The 15,219-nt window shown below is 34.7% G+C and overlaps 2 protein-coding genes and 1 long non-coding RNA gene across 4 annotated transcripts; 2 read left to right on the top strand and 1 right to left on the bottom strand.

The window, feature by feature from the left end:
• The first annotated feature begins 46 nt into the window (after positions 1-46).
• On the top strand, positions 47-2,526 carry LOC105168667 (GDSL esterase/lipase At3g26430). The gene is made up of 5 exons (XM_011088799.3): positions 47-396; positions 1,086-1,295; positions 1,382-1,551; positions 1,622-1,892; positions 2,177-2,526. Exons 1-5 carry the CDS (start codon positions 144-146, stop codon positions 2,434-2,436), a joined length of 1,164 nt encoding a protein of 387 aa, XP_011087101.1. The 5' UTR covers positions 47-143; the 3' UTR covers positions 2,437-2,526.
• A 691-nt stretch (positions 2,527-3,217) lies between these two features.
• CSK (chloroplast sensor kinase) lies at positions 3,218-9,563 on the top strand. 2 transcript variants are annotated; one of them, XM_011088364.3, is made up of 9 exons: positions 3,218-3,721; positions 4,672-4,833; positions 4,949-5,245; positions 5,854-5,919; positions 5,997-6,065; positions 6,166-6,258; positions 6,691-6,914; positions 7,577-7,850; positions 9,100-9,563. In XM_011088364.3, the coding sequence occupies exons 1-9, from the start codon at positions 3,305-3,307 to the stop codon at positions 9,352-9,354; spliced, it is 1,857 nt and encodes a 618-aa protein (XP_011086666.1). In that variant the 5' UTR covers positions 3,218-3,304; the 3' UTR covers positions 9,355-9,563. The 2 variants fall into 2 exon arrangements, with proteins under 2 accessions (XP_011086666.1, XP_011086665.1); XM_011088363.3 differs by having other exon boundaries at positions 3,219-3,721; positions 7,574-7,850.
• Positions 9,564-11,419: 1,856 nt separating this feature from the next.
• On the bottom strand, positions 11,420-14,434 carry LOC148787302 (uncharacterized). Its single transcript, XR_016066902.1, has 2 exons — positions 14,361-14,434; positions 11,420-13,844 (listed from the first exon to the last, which is right to left on the bottom strand). It is a non-coding gene; the product is annotated as an uncharacterized LOC148787302 (long non-coding RNA).
• Positions 14,435-15,219: the final 785 nt, after the last annotated feature.

Below are 15,219 nucleotides of genomic sequence, written 5' to 3'. Positions count from 1 at the left end.
ACTTTAAAAAAATGCAAACAAAAGAAAAGCTAAAAAAAAACAAAAAACTGTACAATGAAAATTCGGAGCAGCATAAATGTGTCCTGTCCTCGATTCTGTTCTATCTATCCCATTGCTCATCATCATCACTCAATTTTCCCCTAATGGAATTCCTTTGTTCCATGAAACTACTGCTTACTCTTCTTCTCTCACTACTTTCTCTCAGCTTAGTTCCCCACCTCGCATTTGCTACAGGCCCTTGTCATTTTCCGGCCATATTCAACTTCGGCGACTCCAATTCCGACACCGGCGGCCTGTCGGCGGCCTTCGGCCAGGCTCCTCCGCCCAATGGCGAATCCTACTTCCACGGCCCGGCTGGGCGGTATTCCGACGGCCGACTAGTCATTGATTTTATTGGTAAGGGAATAAAGATAATGTTTAATGTTACTGCAGTTCAGTTTTTCATTTTTACATGTACGATGTATCATAAGAAACACTGCTACCCTTAAAGTTAACAAATATCTTTCGACAAAATTCTTGCTCGAGTTTAGCGCAGTCGGCAAATCACATTGAAGTATTATTGTACTTAGTTTCTCATGTGGTCTTGTTTGTTCGTACGATAAGTTGAATGTAATTATTATGTAAGTTGATTGGATATGATCCAACTCGATTTTAGTTAGAATTTCCTATGCTACTGTCATATGTATCTATTGCACTAATATAAAATTAGTGAAACATCGATTTTGTCTTAGATTAGTGTATAGTTCGATGATCTTGTACTATACTCACTATTATTCGTCTAGTTTCATCTAACTTTACTAGAACAGTTAGAGGGTTGTGCGGTTAACATGAAATAAACATTTGTCAGCTTATTGTTGAAATTAAGTTGAAAAAGGTTTTTTCGATTTACAGCTTTTGCTTTAAGCTGATTTAAGCATAAAGCTATAAGCAGCTTTTAGTTCCTTATGAAAGGTAGAATATGTATCTGTCTGTGTGTGAAACACATTGTGAATCAAAGCAGTTATACATCGTTGTCTGAATTATATGCTCACAATACATTTGAATTATCTGCCATAACTGATGCTTTCTTGACTCTCACATACCAGCCAAGAGCTTGGGGCTGCCGTACCTCAGTGCATACCTCGATGCATTAGGCTCCAACTTCACTCACGGAGCCAATTTCGCCACAGCCGGATCAACCATCAGACCCCAAAACACAACTCTGCACCAGAGCGGTTTCAGCCCTTTTTCGTTAAACGTACAGTTCTATCAGTTCAACGACTTCCAACGCAGATCTCATCTCATTCGCAAGCAAGGTACGTAACATGACTATAACGTTCTCATTAAGCAGTCTAATCATACGACAAACACTCAGAATGGCAAATCGTTTAAATGTTTGCAGGCAGTGTTTATGAGGGACTATTGCCAGAGGCTGAAGTTTTTTCACGCGCATTGTACACATTTGATATTGGACAAAACGACCTGACAGCCGGTTATTTCCTCAACATGACGACCGATCAAGTCAGAGCATACGTTCCAGACGTGTTGGATCAGTTCAAAACTGTTGTTAAGGTAAAACCAACATGCTTCTATGTTTTAGTTCTTGCCGTTCAATGCTTGTGTGACGGGTCGATTCGTACAGAGTATATATGAACATGGAGGAAGGTCGTTCTGGATACACAATACAGGACCAGTAGGTTGTTTGCCTTACGTAATGGACCTTCTTCCGGTCACAGCCGCACAAGTCGATAAGGTTGGTTGTGCAACGCCTTTTAATGAGGTGGCTAAGTATTTCAACCTCAGATTGAAGGAAACTGTTGTCCAGTTGAGGAAAGACCTCTCATCAGCTGCCTTGACCTATGTTGATGTTTATGCAGTGAAGTATGATCTCATCAGCCAAGCCAAGAAACATGGTATGCTGTCTTATTTTGTCCACTTTATCGATGTTCTTTTTTTCGTATTCAAAAATTCAATGTAGAGATTTGAGGGTATTTGGGAGTTTATTTCGAAACAAAATATGAACTTTAAGAATGATAAGTTCAGAAAATAAAATACAAAAGAAAGGAAATGAGTCATGGGCACAAATTGGTCAAGCCTTTGGACATGAAAGTTACCTTAAAAGTCAAAAAGTATGGTTCTTTGAACAACAGTTTATGAATTGATGAAGTTAGAAAGTATTTGGTGGGAATGCATGCAGGTTTTGTGCACCCTCTGCAAGCTTGTTGTGGGCATGGAGGAAAGTACAACTACAACAAGCATCTTGGGTGCGGTAGCAAAATCAAAGTGAATGGAGAAGAGATCATGGTGGGGAAATCATGCAAGGATCCGTCGGTTGTGATTAATTGGGATGGGGTGCATTACACTCAAGCTGCTAATAAATGGGTTTTTGATCAAATTGTGAATGGTGCTTATTCTGACCCCCCAATTCCCTTGCATATGGCCTGCCACACCCAATAGCTCTTTCCTCATTGGGTCGTGGCGTGTTTGCAAATGCTTAAAATAAATGTTTATTAGCTTATTGTTGAAAATAATACTTTTGATTTACAACTTTTGTTTTTAATCGTTTAAATTAAATTGATTTAAGTATAAGTAGCTCACAATCAACTTTTATAATTTATAGGTGGAATTATAGATGTCGAGCTACTTTTTCAAACACCTCTAACTTAAATATTTTTATATTTTTTACTTTTACTTTCAAACACTGCATAACTTATAACTTATTCTAATAAAAATATTGAGAAACTATTGTAAGTACTCCTTCAACAATGACCTATTTCAAGAATTCCTTACATGCACTCAGACGGCCGCATCATTTTGCCATGGTCGAGGAAGGTCTCCTGAATAGAAAGATGGCGTCGGTTGAATAAACACATCAACTCAGTGTTGAATGAACAGATAGACACATTTGTTTATTATGAACGGCTAGATTATGTTGTTCACTGGGTAGCTATAGCACCATGTAGGCCATCTAGCGAGCTCCGAGCTTCAGTATTTATAGTGGAAACCAACTTTCAAAAACCAGTTTGTACTATGTATTGGCAATTTCGTCTCAAATGTCCAAAAAAATTAAAATGAAATATAATTTAACATCAAAGACTATAACTATACGAATTAAATATTATAAAAAAATAAATTAAGTATTAGTTGAATTAATATATTATTTAATTTATAAAAATATTGATGTGAAAAAATAAAAAAGAAATTGTCCATAAGCCTACCAACGACCATTTATATACGGAAGTTGAAACGGAAAAGCAGCAGCTGAGTGTGAGAGTGAGAGTGAGAGTGAGAGTGAGAAGAAATATCAGTAGTCATCACAAAGCAAATGCTGATCTTTACATTACCTCCACAAACTCCATTTCCCAATTACAACTTTGCCCCTCTCTTCTCCACCAAACCCCAACCTCATTCTCCTTGCCGCGCCACCGCCAACAGCTCCGCTCAGCGCCCCCTCTCCCTCGCCGCTACTGCTTCCACCTCTCTCCGCGAAGTCAGCTTCACGTCGGATGATGATGCCTCCCAGGATGGGGACTCTATGGTGTCATCAGCGGCTGCGGTCGCGGCGGCGATACGCGCCGCCTCGACTTCGCCGGTGGAGTTCCTGCAGAGGATAGAGGAAGGCGGCGGCCGCAGTGGAGGTAAGAGTAAAGCGCTGGTGTTGCCGAGTCAGGATTTTCAACGCCTTTGCCTCGAGCAGCTCGATCTCTTTCGCCGCATCGTTGACCCCGATGCTCTTCTCTCGGTATGGCTTATTTTTGTTGATTTTATGCGATCATGTACTTGCTGTGCTATTTAAATCAATTTTGGTGCTGCAGTTTGTGAAATGAAAGATTATATGGTTTATTTATCACTTTTATGAGTGGGAATTGGTGCTTGAGGTAACATAGATTAAAAACAGCTGTTTTTCTATCGCCTTAGGTACTAGTGTACTGTAAGTATGTTGGACAAAATTGATTGTAAATGCGGTCGACGGAGAGTCTATTGTTACTCCTTATACTGTGAGCCTGAGGCCATTCCTATACACTGAAGGCTGTACTGGATTACTTCTTAAACGGTATAGCAGGATCTCCTATTCAAGTAGAAGCTCCCGTTATGCGCATAAGATGGAAAGAAATTAAGTTTATTGTTTATTCTTTTAATGGTTCGGAGCTTAGTTGATTTTTATTGTACTACTGATATTATGCATAGTCCAAAAATCTGTATTGGGAGAATTTGGAAAAACAATTAAAATTCTGATGAATAGAGAGTGGAGGGTATTGGTGGATTTAATTACTTTTACATGGCCCTAGCTTAGTGCACAGAATTAGGTTTGTTAAATTTTTTACTGATAACAAAATTTTCACTTCATACTTTTTTTTTCGTCACTTGGATTGTGTGTGTAATTTTCAGTTTGTTGTATTTCATTATGTTGGCAAAATGAAAAAGCTGTGAATAAATAAATATTAATAAAGTAGGGACTGGATTTTATTCTTTGTCCATCAGCATCCAGTATTGTTGGGAGCTCCTTGAAGTATCATGATAATGGATTATGTCACAGATAGTTATAGGATTCCCCATATGGTAAAAATTCAAAGATTTTGATATATGGTTCTTTGCATGAAAATTGTGATCTGTCTGGCATGAATTCATGACATTCTGATTCTTTATATGCACTATATGATAGTATTCTGATACTCCTTATGTTAACCATAGGTCTATGTCAGACCAGCTGGTAGTTATGTCATGGATCGACTGGAGTTGCGGCGAATTACTCTCTACCCAGGTGTCCATGCAGCTGATATTGTGGTTTTAGTTGCTAACTTTAGTATGCCAGCAGGACTAAGAGTTGCAGAAGCTGCAATTTCAAGTCAACAGGCAAGGATTTGCTTTTTGTTGTGAATGCTAATGAAATTGAAGTTTGTTTTTAGTTGTCCATTTATTCACCGCTCTAATATTATAGATTTCTAATAGATTTTCTCTTCATCTGTAGGCAGAGTTTTTTCCTGAGCTTGGTGCTGTTGTTTTCCCCATGGTAACACATCCATTTGTTGTGGGCTTCTTAGTTGCTGAGCTTCCTAAGATGGCTCTAGGAAGAGAATGGCATGACATGAAAGAGAGTGCCTTCTCTAGGAAATCTTTCTCATTGCCCCATAGCATGGATCCACAATCTTTGGATGTACAAACTTTCAAGGAACACTCAGTTGATATGCTAAAGTTTTCCACTGAACAAAAGCTGAATGCCATAAATATTACCCGTTCGCTAGCCATGGCTTATGTCATGGATCAGGTTGGTTTCATATGCGTGATTATGTTCCCTCATTCGTTATGGACTCTATGTTGCAATTGCAATGTTTTGTCCTTCCCATCACTTTACATATCACAGATATCTGCCGTTGTTGCAGAAATTGATATCTCTGAGTGTGACATCCTTGATTTGTTCATCTATACTATTTATTGAGTGTGATAGTGCTAGAGTAACACGATTGGTATGTCTTTAGTGTGTTGATCAAATAACCCCATTAAAAAGATCAATGCTGAGGAAATTTATGTTTTCTTTTTCTCTCTTCTATTCAACATGTTATGATGCTCTCGCTCTATTTTTTAATTCGACTATTATTTCTTCTCTACCTCCCCAATTTTAGTCTCTCCAATTTTTTTCTGCAACCATGTTTATTGATTCTTAAAATGCAAACAAATACACTTTAAATAATTGAGAAAATATTCGATCGCAAAAAAAGATAAATAATAAAATGTTTAATGCCAAATATGGTGAAAATTTAAGCACACGTATCGAATGTGCCACGATCAGGCTCTAGGTTATTTACTTTTGTTCTGGTGACTATTTTTGTTTATGCTTGGTTGGTAACCCCTCAACCTTTCTATGTAACTCTCCAGAAAGCAATGCTACTGCAGCAATCATCATGGCAAAATAATGTCAGGATGAGTAATTTGGTGGAGCAAGTAAGATGTGATACTTTTGGATTTTGTTTTCATATAATTTATAACATATCATGATGTGTTCTATCTCTGGGTTACAGATTCGAGGTTCTCTTTCAAGCGTTCGAACCTTGAGCAAGATGTTGTCTCTTCATTTGAAGAGAACTGAGGTGGGTCTGTCTGAAACTTTAAATGGTTGTGCTAAACTTAAATTCGACACTTTTAAAGTACCTTCTTTGGTTCCTGATGAATATGACCATGACATGGCAGATTTCTTACGAAATTGTTGAAGATATTCTAGTGCAAGGTGATCATATGAGAGATACTCTTCAACAGCTACAGGATGCTGTCTACTTGACAAAGGTGCTTTTCTGCTTCTTGCCATGCAAAGACAATATTTGGCAGTATCTTTGACTCGCTATATCACCGTCAGGGTACCCCAGGTTTCCTGTATCATGTGATACACACAGATATAAAACAAAGCCAACATGCATTTCTATGGATTTCTGGTGGACGTGGCAGTACTGTGCAACGTATTTACTCTTTAGTCCCATGTTCTGTGACATCATGATAAAATGCTTAACTCTCTTAGTGAGACTCTACAGCAGTCGCCTAGTAACACATTGAAAATCAGAAGCAATCTTCCCCTCCTTTTCTCCTATTCTTTAGCTTGTGCTCTATTCACATTCTCCTGCCCTTTATGCTATTTCATTTGTTTTGATTTGCTATTTCACTTATTTTTCTCAAAAATTCCCATCAGTAACTGTTCTCTCAGTAATTGCCTTTGCTCCTTAGGCCAATATAATGCGTTATAACAATGAAACGGTGAAGAAGATGCGGCAGTCATCTGAAGCGCAGCCAGAAATGAGTTCACAGTTATCCAATAGCATATCTGTGGAGACTTCGATTAGTAAGATGTTAGAATCTCGTGGGCAATTGTCTGTTAGTTCAATCCCCAAGGATTCAGAATTTCCTATGCCACCTCTTGCTCTTGCACCCTCAAACCAACAGGGAATTAGGTACCCATATGTTATAAAGCTATGCATATTTCTCATGTCTGGTGTCTGATGTGTTTTTGTCTTCCTTCTTTTTACCTCGTTATCCAACTTTACCCTGGGAAGTAATTACATGTTTCTGTTTGTAGGTCTTAGTGAAATTTAATATTAGATTGATTACCGATGAGGGCCAGCTGAAATAGAATTTACATATAGATTTTCTGTACTTCACAATGCTGTGAGGTTAGGAAATTCGTCTATGCTAAGTGAAGGAGAAATCATTGGATAGGAAATTAAAATTTAACTATGCAGGAAAATAGAACAAAGTAACTAACAATATGAGGAATTCTCTGGAAGGATGGAATTTCATCTAACAAAACCTGCTTATATTTAATGATTTTCTATTTGAAAATGTTCATTGAAAAAAACATAAAAAATCTTATAGTAATTTATGTATGTTGTGGTTAGCTTATCTTCAACAAATAATCATCTAGTTTCAATTTAAAGCAACTCTAAAATTAAATAGATAATTTACAATTTAAAATAATCCTGAAGTTCACGGGGATCCTGTCAAGTGTAGCTTTCACATAATGTTATTGAAGTTCCAATCCATTCTTCTCTGCAATTCATTTTATTATCTTTCTGTAACGGACATTGTTTCTTACAAACTATATATTTGACAGAAGACCGTGTGAAATTTCTGATGTACTGCAAGATTTGGTTGGAGCCATAAGACCTCTTGCTCATGAGCAACAAAGAGTTGTAGAACTCTGTGATCTATCAAGGTCATTGAAAGTCGCGGTTGAAGAACCTGCTTTGCGTCAAGCTTTGAGCAATTTAATTGAGGGTGCTTTGTTGCGAACAGAAGTTGGGGGAAGAATTGAAATCGTCTGTACTGAAGCACCAGCAGGTGGTGCCCTCGTCATCATCGATGATGATGGGCCTGACATGCACTTCATGGTAATTAGTTTACTTCCTGCCTGCTAGTTGAGAACTTTTTTAAGTGTTAATCTATATGTCTATATCTATATCCATATCTATATGTGTACTATATATAAAAGTGTAAATCTCCTAATGTGTTTGTTACCCATTGTGAATAGATACTCATACCCCTTACTTAAGTAATCTTTTCAACAATAAACTAACATTAGTTATAAAAGAATAACTTCTAATTTAATAGTCCTAATACCTCAAAACTACTTAGACAATGATAAATATATTTAAGTAGTTGAGAGGAATTATAACTCTAAATACTTTTCCTTTTGGGTAAATATCATTTTTGGTCCCTCAACTATGTCACTTATCCAAATTTGGTCCCTCATATTACCCTGTTATCAGACTTAGTTCCTCAACTTTATAGATTCCATTAATTTTGGTCCCTACCGTTATCTATCCGTTAATTTTAAGTTAAAGTGCATATTAATAATTTGTTGCTCTTATATTGGAGAAGTTAGAATATTAATTAAATATAATATGTAAACCTACTTTAATGAAATTTTAATACAAGTGTCACTTTATATTATTCATTAGAAATTATGAAAATATACATGAGTACCAAGTTTAATTAGAATATTATTTGATCCTCTGAATTGTTAACTTATAATTCTTTTTAACTTAATTACCATTAAAAATGACAATTTACAAAAATCACAATGACATGCATGAGGGAACATTCTAAAATAAAACAGATAATATTTCATGATAGGAAAGAATCATAATCTATAAACTCTATATAGTATTACTATATATATATATAATAACATGAACTAAATTTTCATATATTTTTCTTTAAGTTATTTATGTATTAATTTTTAAAATAAACAAAGAGTAAAACATATTAATAAAGTATAATATGAAAGTATATAAAAATTACTTCTACTTATTTTTTCATAATATGATGGAGGTAAAATAACAACAAATGTGATTGAAATAACTGAAATTAAAGGTTGATAAATGGTATAGCCAGTATTACATTAAGTAACTAAATTTAAAATCTAACTATAATAGTTTCTATTGGAATATAATAATTCCCCCCCCCCCTCCTTCCTGCAACTACGCTGCCTCCATTGAAAGTATAAGAAGTTCCTACTTCTGTACAGATTCTTTTTTTTTCCCCTCTTTCTTTCTTTTTGGTGAGAGTTAATTTCAGTTTTCATGTCTAGTTGATCTTGAAATACCATCTCGTTCATTCCCACTAAATTGCTTGCAGACGCAGATGCATTCACTCACTCCATTTGGGTTAGATCTCTGTGCCGAAGATAGGATCGAAGATAACATCACTTGGAACTTCGTTGCTGGTTTGACTGTTGCTTGCGAGATACTGGAGAACTACGGCTGCGTTGTCCGTGTTATCTCTCCAAGAGCAAATGCAGCCTTTGCAGCCGGTGGTACCCGTCTAGAACTCTGGCTTCCCTCTTTCTCTGCCTCCTCATCAGATGCGGAGGGCTTTGATCAGGAGGCCTGAAGAAACCATCAGAACTCTCTTGAGCAGCTCTGATTCTTAGCCATATCCGTTAATTTAAATGATTAAAACTTTTGTATCATAGTCATAGATTTTTTTATATTCTTGGAAACCCTGTTTTCTGTACATATAACACACTATTCCAGCAACAAAAGCCGCTGATAATTTTTCCTTAATAAGCATGAAAATGATGCCGTCTGCAGTTATGAGCATTAGCATGTTGATAGGCTTGCTGTGGATTCCTGTTTGCTCACTATTTGGTTGAAGGTTTTCTTATGGGTGATGGACGACAAGCTTTTGGCAAATTGGTATTGATACTTGCATAGAATCTATAAAGTATAAATTAATGTTATTTTTACAAATTAAAATAATGATATATGAAATGATTTTTAGTTTTACTATATTATAAATAACATATTTTGTAAGTTTTAATATTTTAAGATGTAAAATATTCACATATGAATTTATAAAATAGGTTAATCTTTCATAATATTGTCTGTTTATATTTATAAAATTACAGTAGTATAATTTTTTAATATTTTGGAATATGTAGTGTATTTATGTTGGCATTTCAGTGTCCTGAAAATAGTAATACAGTTGGAGACCTTGAGATGACAATAAACAGAACAATTACTCAATCAATTCTTGCACGAGGATCTGATCTTGGACCTTCGTCTGTACAAATCCTTTTGCTGCTTTAACATATTAATGTTTTATGATTTATTGCAAAGTGATGTGGGAGTCATTAGCACTACCATGGTTGAAAATTCTTCATGAAAATATTAAGATCAAAGCAGAATAATGTGTAAAATAAATATTATCACTTCAATGCTTAAGTCAATAATTTGTTTGATTAAATAAATAAATGAACAACTCAAAATATTGTGAGAATAATGGTTGGATAGGATGATAGAGTGACAAAAGTCATGTGAAGTGCCAGAATATGCTGAATGATACTTAAAATTGAGAATTGAATATGAAGTGTGAGATACTGCTTACCGAAATGGTTGCACAAGGGCCTTTATCTATAGGCCATTGGAGAGTGAATGTCAAAAGTAGGTGCAATTTGTGATACACCCATTTCCTGATGTTTCCGGAGTTATTATTATAAATTTTAACTCCAGAATATCTCATCTTTTCAAGTGGGGGTTATTTTGCCAAGAATCATGAACTACCCCACTAATCCTCTTCGAAAGTTTTGAGATTTTCAGAAAACTTGGAGACATAGTATGAAATGAAGCTAGTGCGTCAAATCATACCATTGTCAGACATCTTCTGGTTTGGACCCTTCTAACATCCAAACTCTATTATATTTTTTGGATACTTCAATTATAGTCTTGCTTGGGTTTACTCCTTTGTGAGAAATTAATTTTTTCCACATTCGTTGGTAAATCTGTCAAGAAAGGAAGAATATTTCAACTTGTTAGTATTAACCTTAGAGGTGCCTGTCATTATCCTAAGGCTAATATCTCCATCATTTACCGCAGAGGTGCCGGGTTGACTTGTATAATAAGGAATTTGCACTTTCTGTGATCCAATTGTTGTCATTTCACTAGAGTCTGGCGATGACCTTGTGCAATCGGTAGTCCTGTACTTTAAGTGGATGTTTAGGGTTATGCTCTCTCAACTCGCGAGTCATCCCCGAGGGTGATGACTTTCGAATTGGTTCTTGTAGGTCGTTCCATAGCGAGGTTTAAGCCACAATGGTACTTCTTATCTCGATTGGACAGTGTCAAGATCAACTCTTTGTATTTGTTAGGCTACTTGGGCATTCATTGCTAACCGTCCAAATTTCTTGTCAAGCTCCTCAAGATTTTTCTCTGAGGTGCCTGAGCCTCAATATAATGGAGTTTGCTTCATATGTTTTCATTTCTTGTCAGGAAATTTGCAAGAACATATCATAGATTTTATAACGACAATATCAAAACAATAATATTGACATTCTGCTTGCCATTTGAAAATATGAGATTTCTCAATTTTTAGATTCTAGTTTGTTTTTCAGGAACGCCTTAACATTAGTATTATTAAATTTTAATGTGAATTCTTTAGCAAGTAAAAATAGAATCTATTTCTTAAAGCCTTCCGAATTGCAAAGAACTCATTCTCGTTAATATCCCAAGTTTGGGCTTGTTGTTATGTGAACATGGGCTTGTTGTCATAAGAACAACCTTCCTATATATCTACAAGGTTCTTCCGATAGTAATTTTTTTCAAGAGCAAAACTACTGCCCATCTATAGTCATTGCCGTTTGTATAGAGTATGAATTCATCCTCATCTTGTGATATGGCAAGCTTTAGCATGTCCCTGCAAACCTGTTTCAGCTTACGAACCCTTTGAGTGTGAATTTCTTCCCACTTCCACTTTGAACTTTCTGTTTTCTTCAAAAGTGGTCGAAAATATTTTCTATATCTGCAAGATCCTTAATAAAGATACCTGCAAAATTAACAACTCCCAAGAAGCTCTGCAAATGCTTTTTATCCTTGAGTACATCAGGAAAATTGCGGATTTTCTTCACAATATGACCCTGTAACTCATTACATGTTTCTTCAATAAGAATTTCTAAAATTCAATTTTATTGACAGCTATAATAGCTTTCTTTTCGAAAAATACTAATCCTTCTTTATGGCATGCATTAGAAAATATCTTAAGATGTTTAATATGATATTTCATATTGTTAGATGCAATCAATATGTCGTCAATGTAGACAAACATAAATTCATAATAATTTTTAAAAAGATTATCCATTTTTCTTTGAAATATTTAGGATGGATTAGCTCATTGGAAACACATTCCAGCAGTGTAGAGAATACAATAAATTCGTTGATTGATTCTCCATCTTGATATGATAAAAATCAGATTTACAGTCAAATTTTGAAAGCACTTTAGCGCCTTTAATGCTATCAATTAAGTGTTCTCTACTGGGAATGTAATAACCATCAACTTTTAATATTCTATTAATACCTTGATAGTTATTACCAACCTGGGTAGACCTCTTTTTATCTCACCAAGGTCTCCTACCAAAAAGCCAAGGCTACTGTCAGTAGAGACTCTAGGCTCAATGAGTCCAAGATTGATATGCTCTTTGATAATCGATCTTGCCTATCTTTCTTATCCTCCATGTTCATTTGGATAGGCTTGTATCGAACATACTCATATTTGTATTTGTATTTGACTTTCAGTGTAGCACCCCCTACTCGCTACATCTAATTATTACTATTTCATCCTTTCTTTAATCAGAACTCATTCTATAAATAATTCTCCTTCAACCCGTAAAATAAATTTTAATTTATCAATATAATATATATATCACAAAAGGTATTAGATATCATCAAAAGTTTATATTTACCCTCACTAGATGTCCTCATGTACATAACCTCAAGGAAAATCATACCACAACTTTAAACACAAATCTCGATAAAAGATCAGAATATTTAACGACCCAACAATCAAAAACTCTGACTTCAAATGTCACGACTGACCCATCTAATAAAGACGACGGCACCGCCCAAAGTCCAATGTGGCTAATCAGTGTGACCTATCTCTTGAAAAGTACGTGGCAAGGAATGAGCTGCCTACTCAATAAGTATAGCTGATTAGTCTATATACATACACAGACAAAGATTCACGTACATGCAGTCACACCGACAACAGTCATTCGTCATATAGCAACATCAAATATAAGCAGTAATACATACTCACAACTGTAAATCAATCCGCGACATAATATTCATTCGTTATCATTTATTAGTTAAGGGCCCCACTTACTCTAGCTGGAGTACATCAGTCAATGGTTTCGCCGGCCATCATCATATCATATATATCACATGATACCCATTGTGTGATATCCCCACACTCTTTTACTTCAGCTGTGTAGCAATATTAGCACAGGACATCACAACAAACATGGTATCCCCACACCACCCCAGTGTGTAGCTAACATCACAGGATATTTCCCGCTGCCCGAAATACCCCGGTATCCTACGCGCCATGGTACCTAGCTTAAATCATATATTTTTCATATCTCAATATCAATCACATTATCATCAATCACATTTTCATAAATCATTGACTGTGTTCCCAACTAGGTAAGCATCATCTTTTATTTCAACTCACAATCGTCATTCTATTCTTTATAATAATCACTTTCTCAATAACAACTCCCAATTTGATTTCATCAACAATCAATTATATGATTATCACATAATCATATCCTGCATATCTCTACATTACCATCACATATCACATACTAACAATTTCACCAATATTATGGTAATCTAACAAATAATCCACAACTAATTATATAAACAATCAATATACAAAAGCCACGTATAATAATATAAAGCCAAGTCCACGTTCGCATCCAAGAAATCAATATATATAATATATACAATACTACATATATATATATAAATTCAATTAGCTATACTTACCGTAAATTCCAAAATACTTCGATTCATGAGGGACTGCTCAACCCTCTACTTTTTCGTCACGTCCTATAATAGAATGTTATACGTATAATCAATATATTTAATTTACCAAATAATTCATAAGAATTCACTTAACCAAACCCCCCATATATTTATAACTATCATTTTTAATAACATTCGTAAATTATATTACCACTGAAACTTCCTTTTCTCTCATTAATAACATAATATTTCTAAAATATAACTTTCGAAATATTTCTATGAATTTTCTGTCAATTTATCGTTACTATACAATTAATTAAGCAACAATACATAAAATTTTATATTTGGTTAATCATTCCAATGGAATTGTATAAATTAGCTATAATAATAATTAAATCTAACAAATTTAATATTTTAATTACCCAACTATATCATTTTTATAGCATATGTGATATTTAATGCGACACTAATTTAAATAGCCAAAATCATAAAATACTCCGATAAAATAGTATATCGCTCAATATAAACTATATTTAATAAAAGAACTATTTAAATAATATAATTATGTAAATTATTAAAAAATAAAATCTAAATCCGTACCTCAGTTTCCTCCGCAATTGTGCGCGTCTGTGTGTGTGTGTTTTGTGAGTGTGTGTGTTAATGTGTGAATGTTTTCAATTAACATACATATATATATATATATATGTATATATATATATTGGATGATTGGTGAGGCGGTGGCAGCACATGCCACGGCCCACCATCTTATTTTTTTTTTCTTTTTTTTAATTTTTTTTAAATAATTATTTTTACGTCCTTTCTAACTTCCTAATTAGTATAATTTACTTTCAAATACTATAACGAAATTCAATTTAATCCGTTCAAATTTTATTATATTTCAAATTCAATCTATAATTTATTTATTAATTAAATTTAAATTTTTAATAATTATCAATTAGTCTTCCAATTACGTAAAAAATTCTACGGACGTCACATTCAGAGTTGGTTCAATCTTATTCCTATCCCACCATGCAGGAGAGTCCGTGCTGAAATTCCTCTGGATTAGTCTCTTGATATTTTTGAGGGAAAGTCTGCTCTCATCACTTATGTCTAGTGACTTTATCTCCTGCAACTCTTCCTTGAGGTTCTTAATTTTTTCTTCAGATTCTTGTAAAAGTTATCGCTGTCGATGAGTCCTTGTTGCTTGAAAGGAAAAAGAGCTTTGCCAAAATTTCTCTTATCCTACATTTTTGGATAGGTTAATTTGGCATCATCACCTCATTTGTTGCAAAAATTTAGAGCTCTTAGCAAAATCTTTATTCCATTACCACAGTTAATAGTAAAAAATCAACAGTTCTCTGTTGTTGTCCTGCACATATTTTGCAAAGGGGAAAAAAGAATATTTTGTTCCTATAAGTTTGACCTGAATTCTTTATGGTCCTTTAATTTTGACAATATT

This window comes from Sesamum indicum, linkage group LG8, assembly GCF_026168435.1.
Source record: "Sesamum indicum cultivar Baizhima isolate 11 linkage group LG8, ASM2616843v1, whole genome shotgun sequence".
Lineage (NCBI taxonomy): Eukaryota > Viridiplantae > Streptophyta > Magnoliopsida > Lamiales > Pedaliaceae > Sesamum > Sesamum indicum.
This window is presented reverse-complemented; position numbering and strand designations above follow the sequence as displayed.

Coding starts and splice junctions, on each gene's coding strand:
- CSK (XM_011088363.3), top strand. CDS start 3,305: ATGCTGATCTTTACATTACCTCCACAAACTCCATTTCCCAATTACAAC. Junction 3,722..4,671: donor ACCCCGATGCTCTTCTCTCG/GTATGGCTTATT, acceptor TGTTAACCATAG/GTCTATGTCAGACCAGCTGG. Junction 6,066..6,165: donor TTCATTTGAAGAGAACTGAG/GTGGGTCTGTCT, acceptor ATGACATGGCAG/ATTTCTTACGAAATTGTTGA.
- LOC105168667 (XM_011088799.3), top strand. CDS start 144: ATGGAATTCCTTTGTTCCATGAAACTACTGCTTACTCTTCTTCTCTCA. Junction 1,296..1,381: donor TCATCTCATTCGCAAGCAAG/GTACGTAACATG, acceptor AAATGTTTGCAG/GCAGTGTTTATGAGGGACTA. Junction 1,552..1,621: donor AGTTCAAAACTGTTGTTAAG/GTAAAACCAACA, acceptor CGATTCGTACAG/AGTATATATGAACATGGAGG.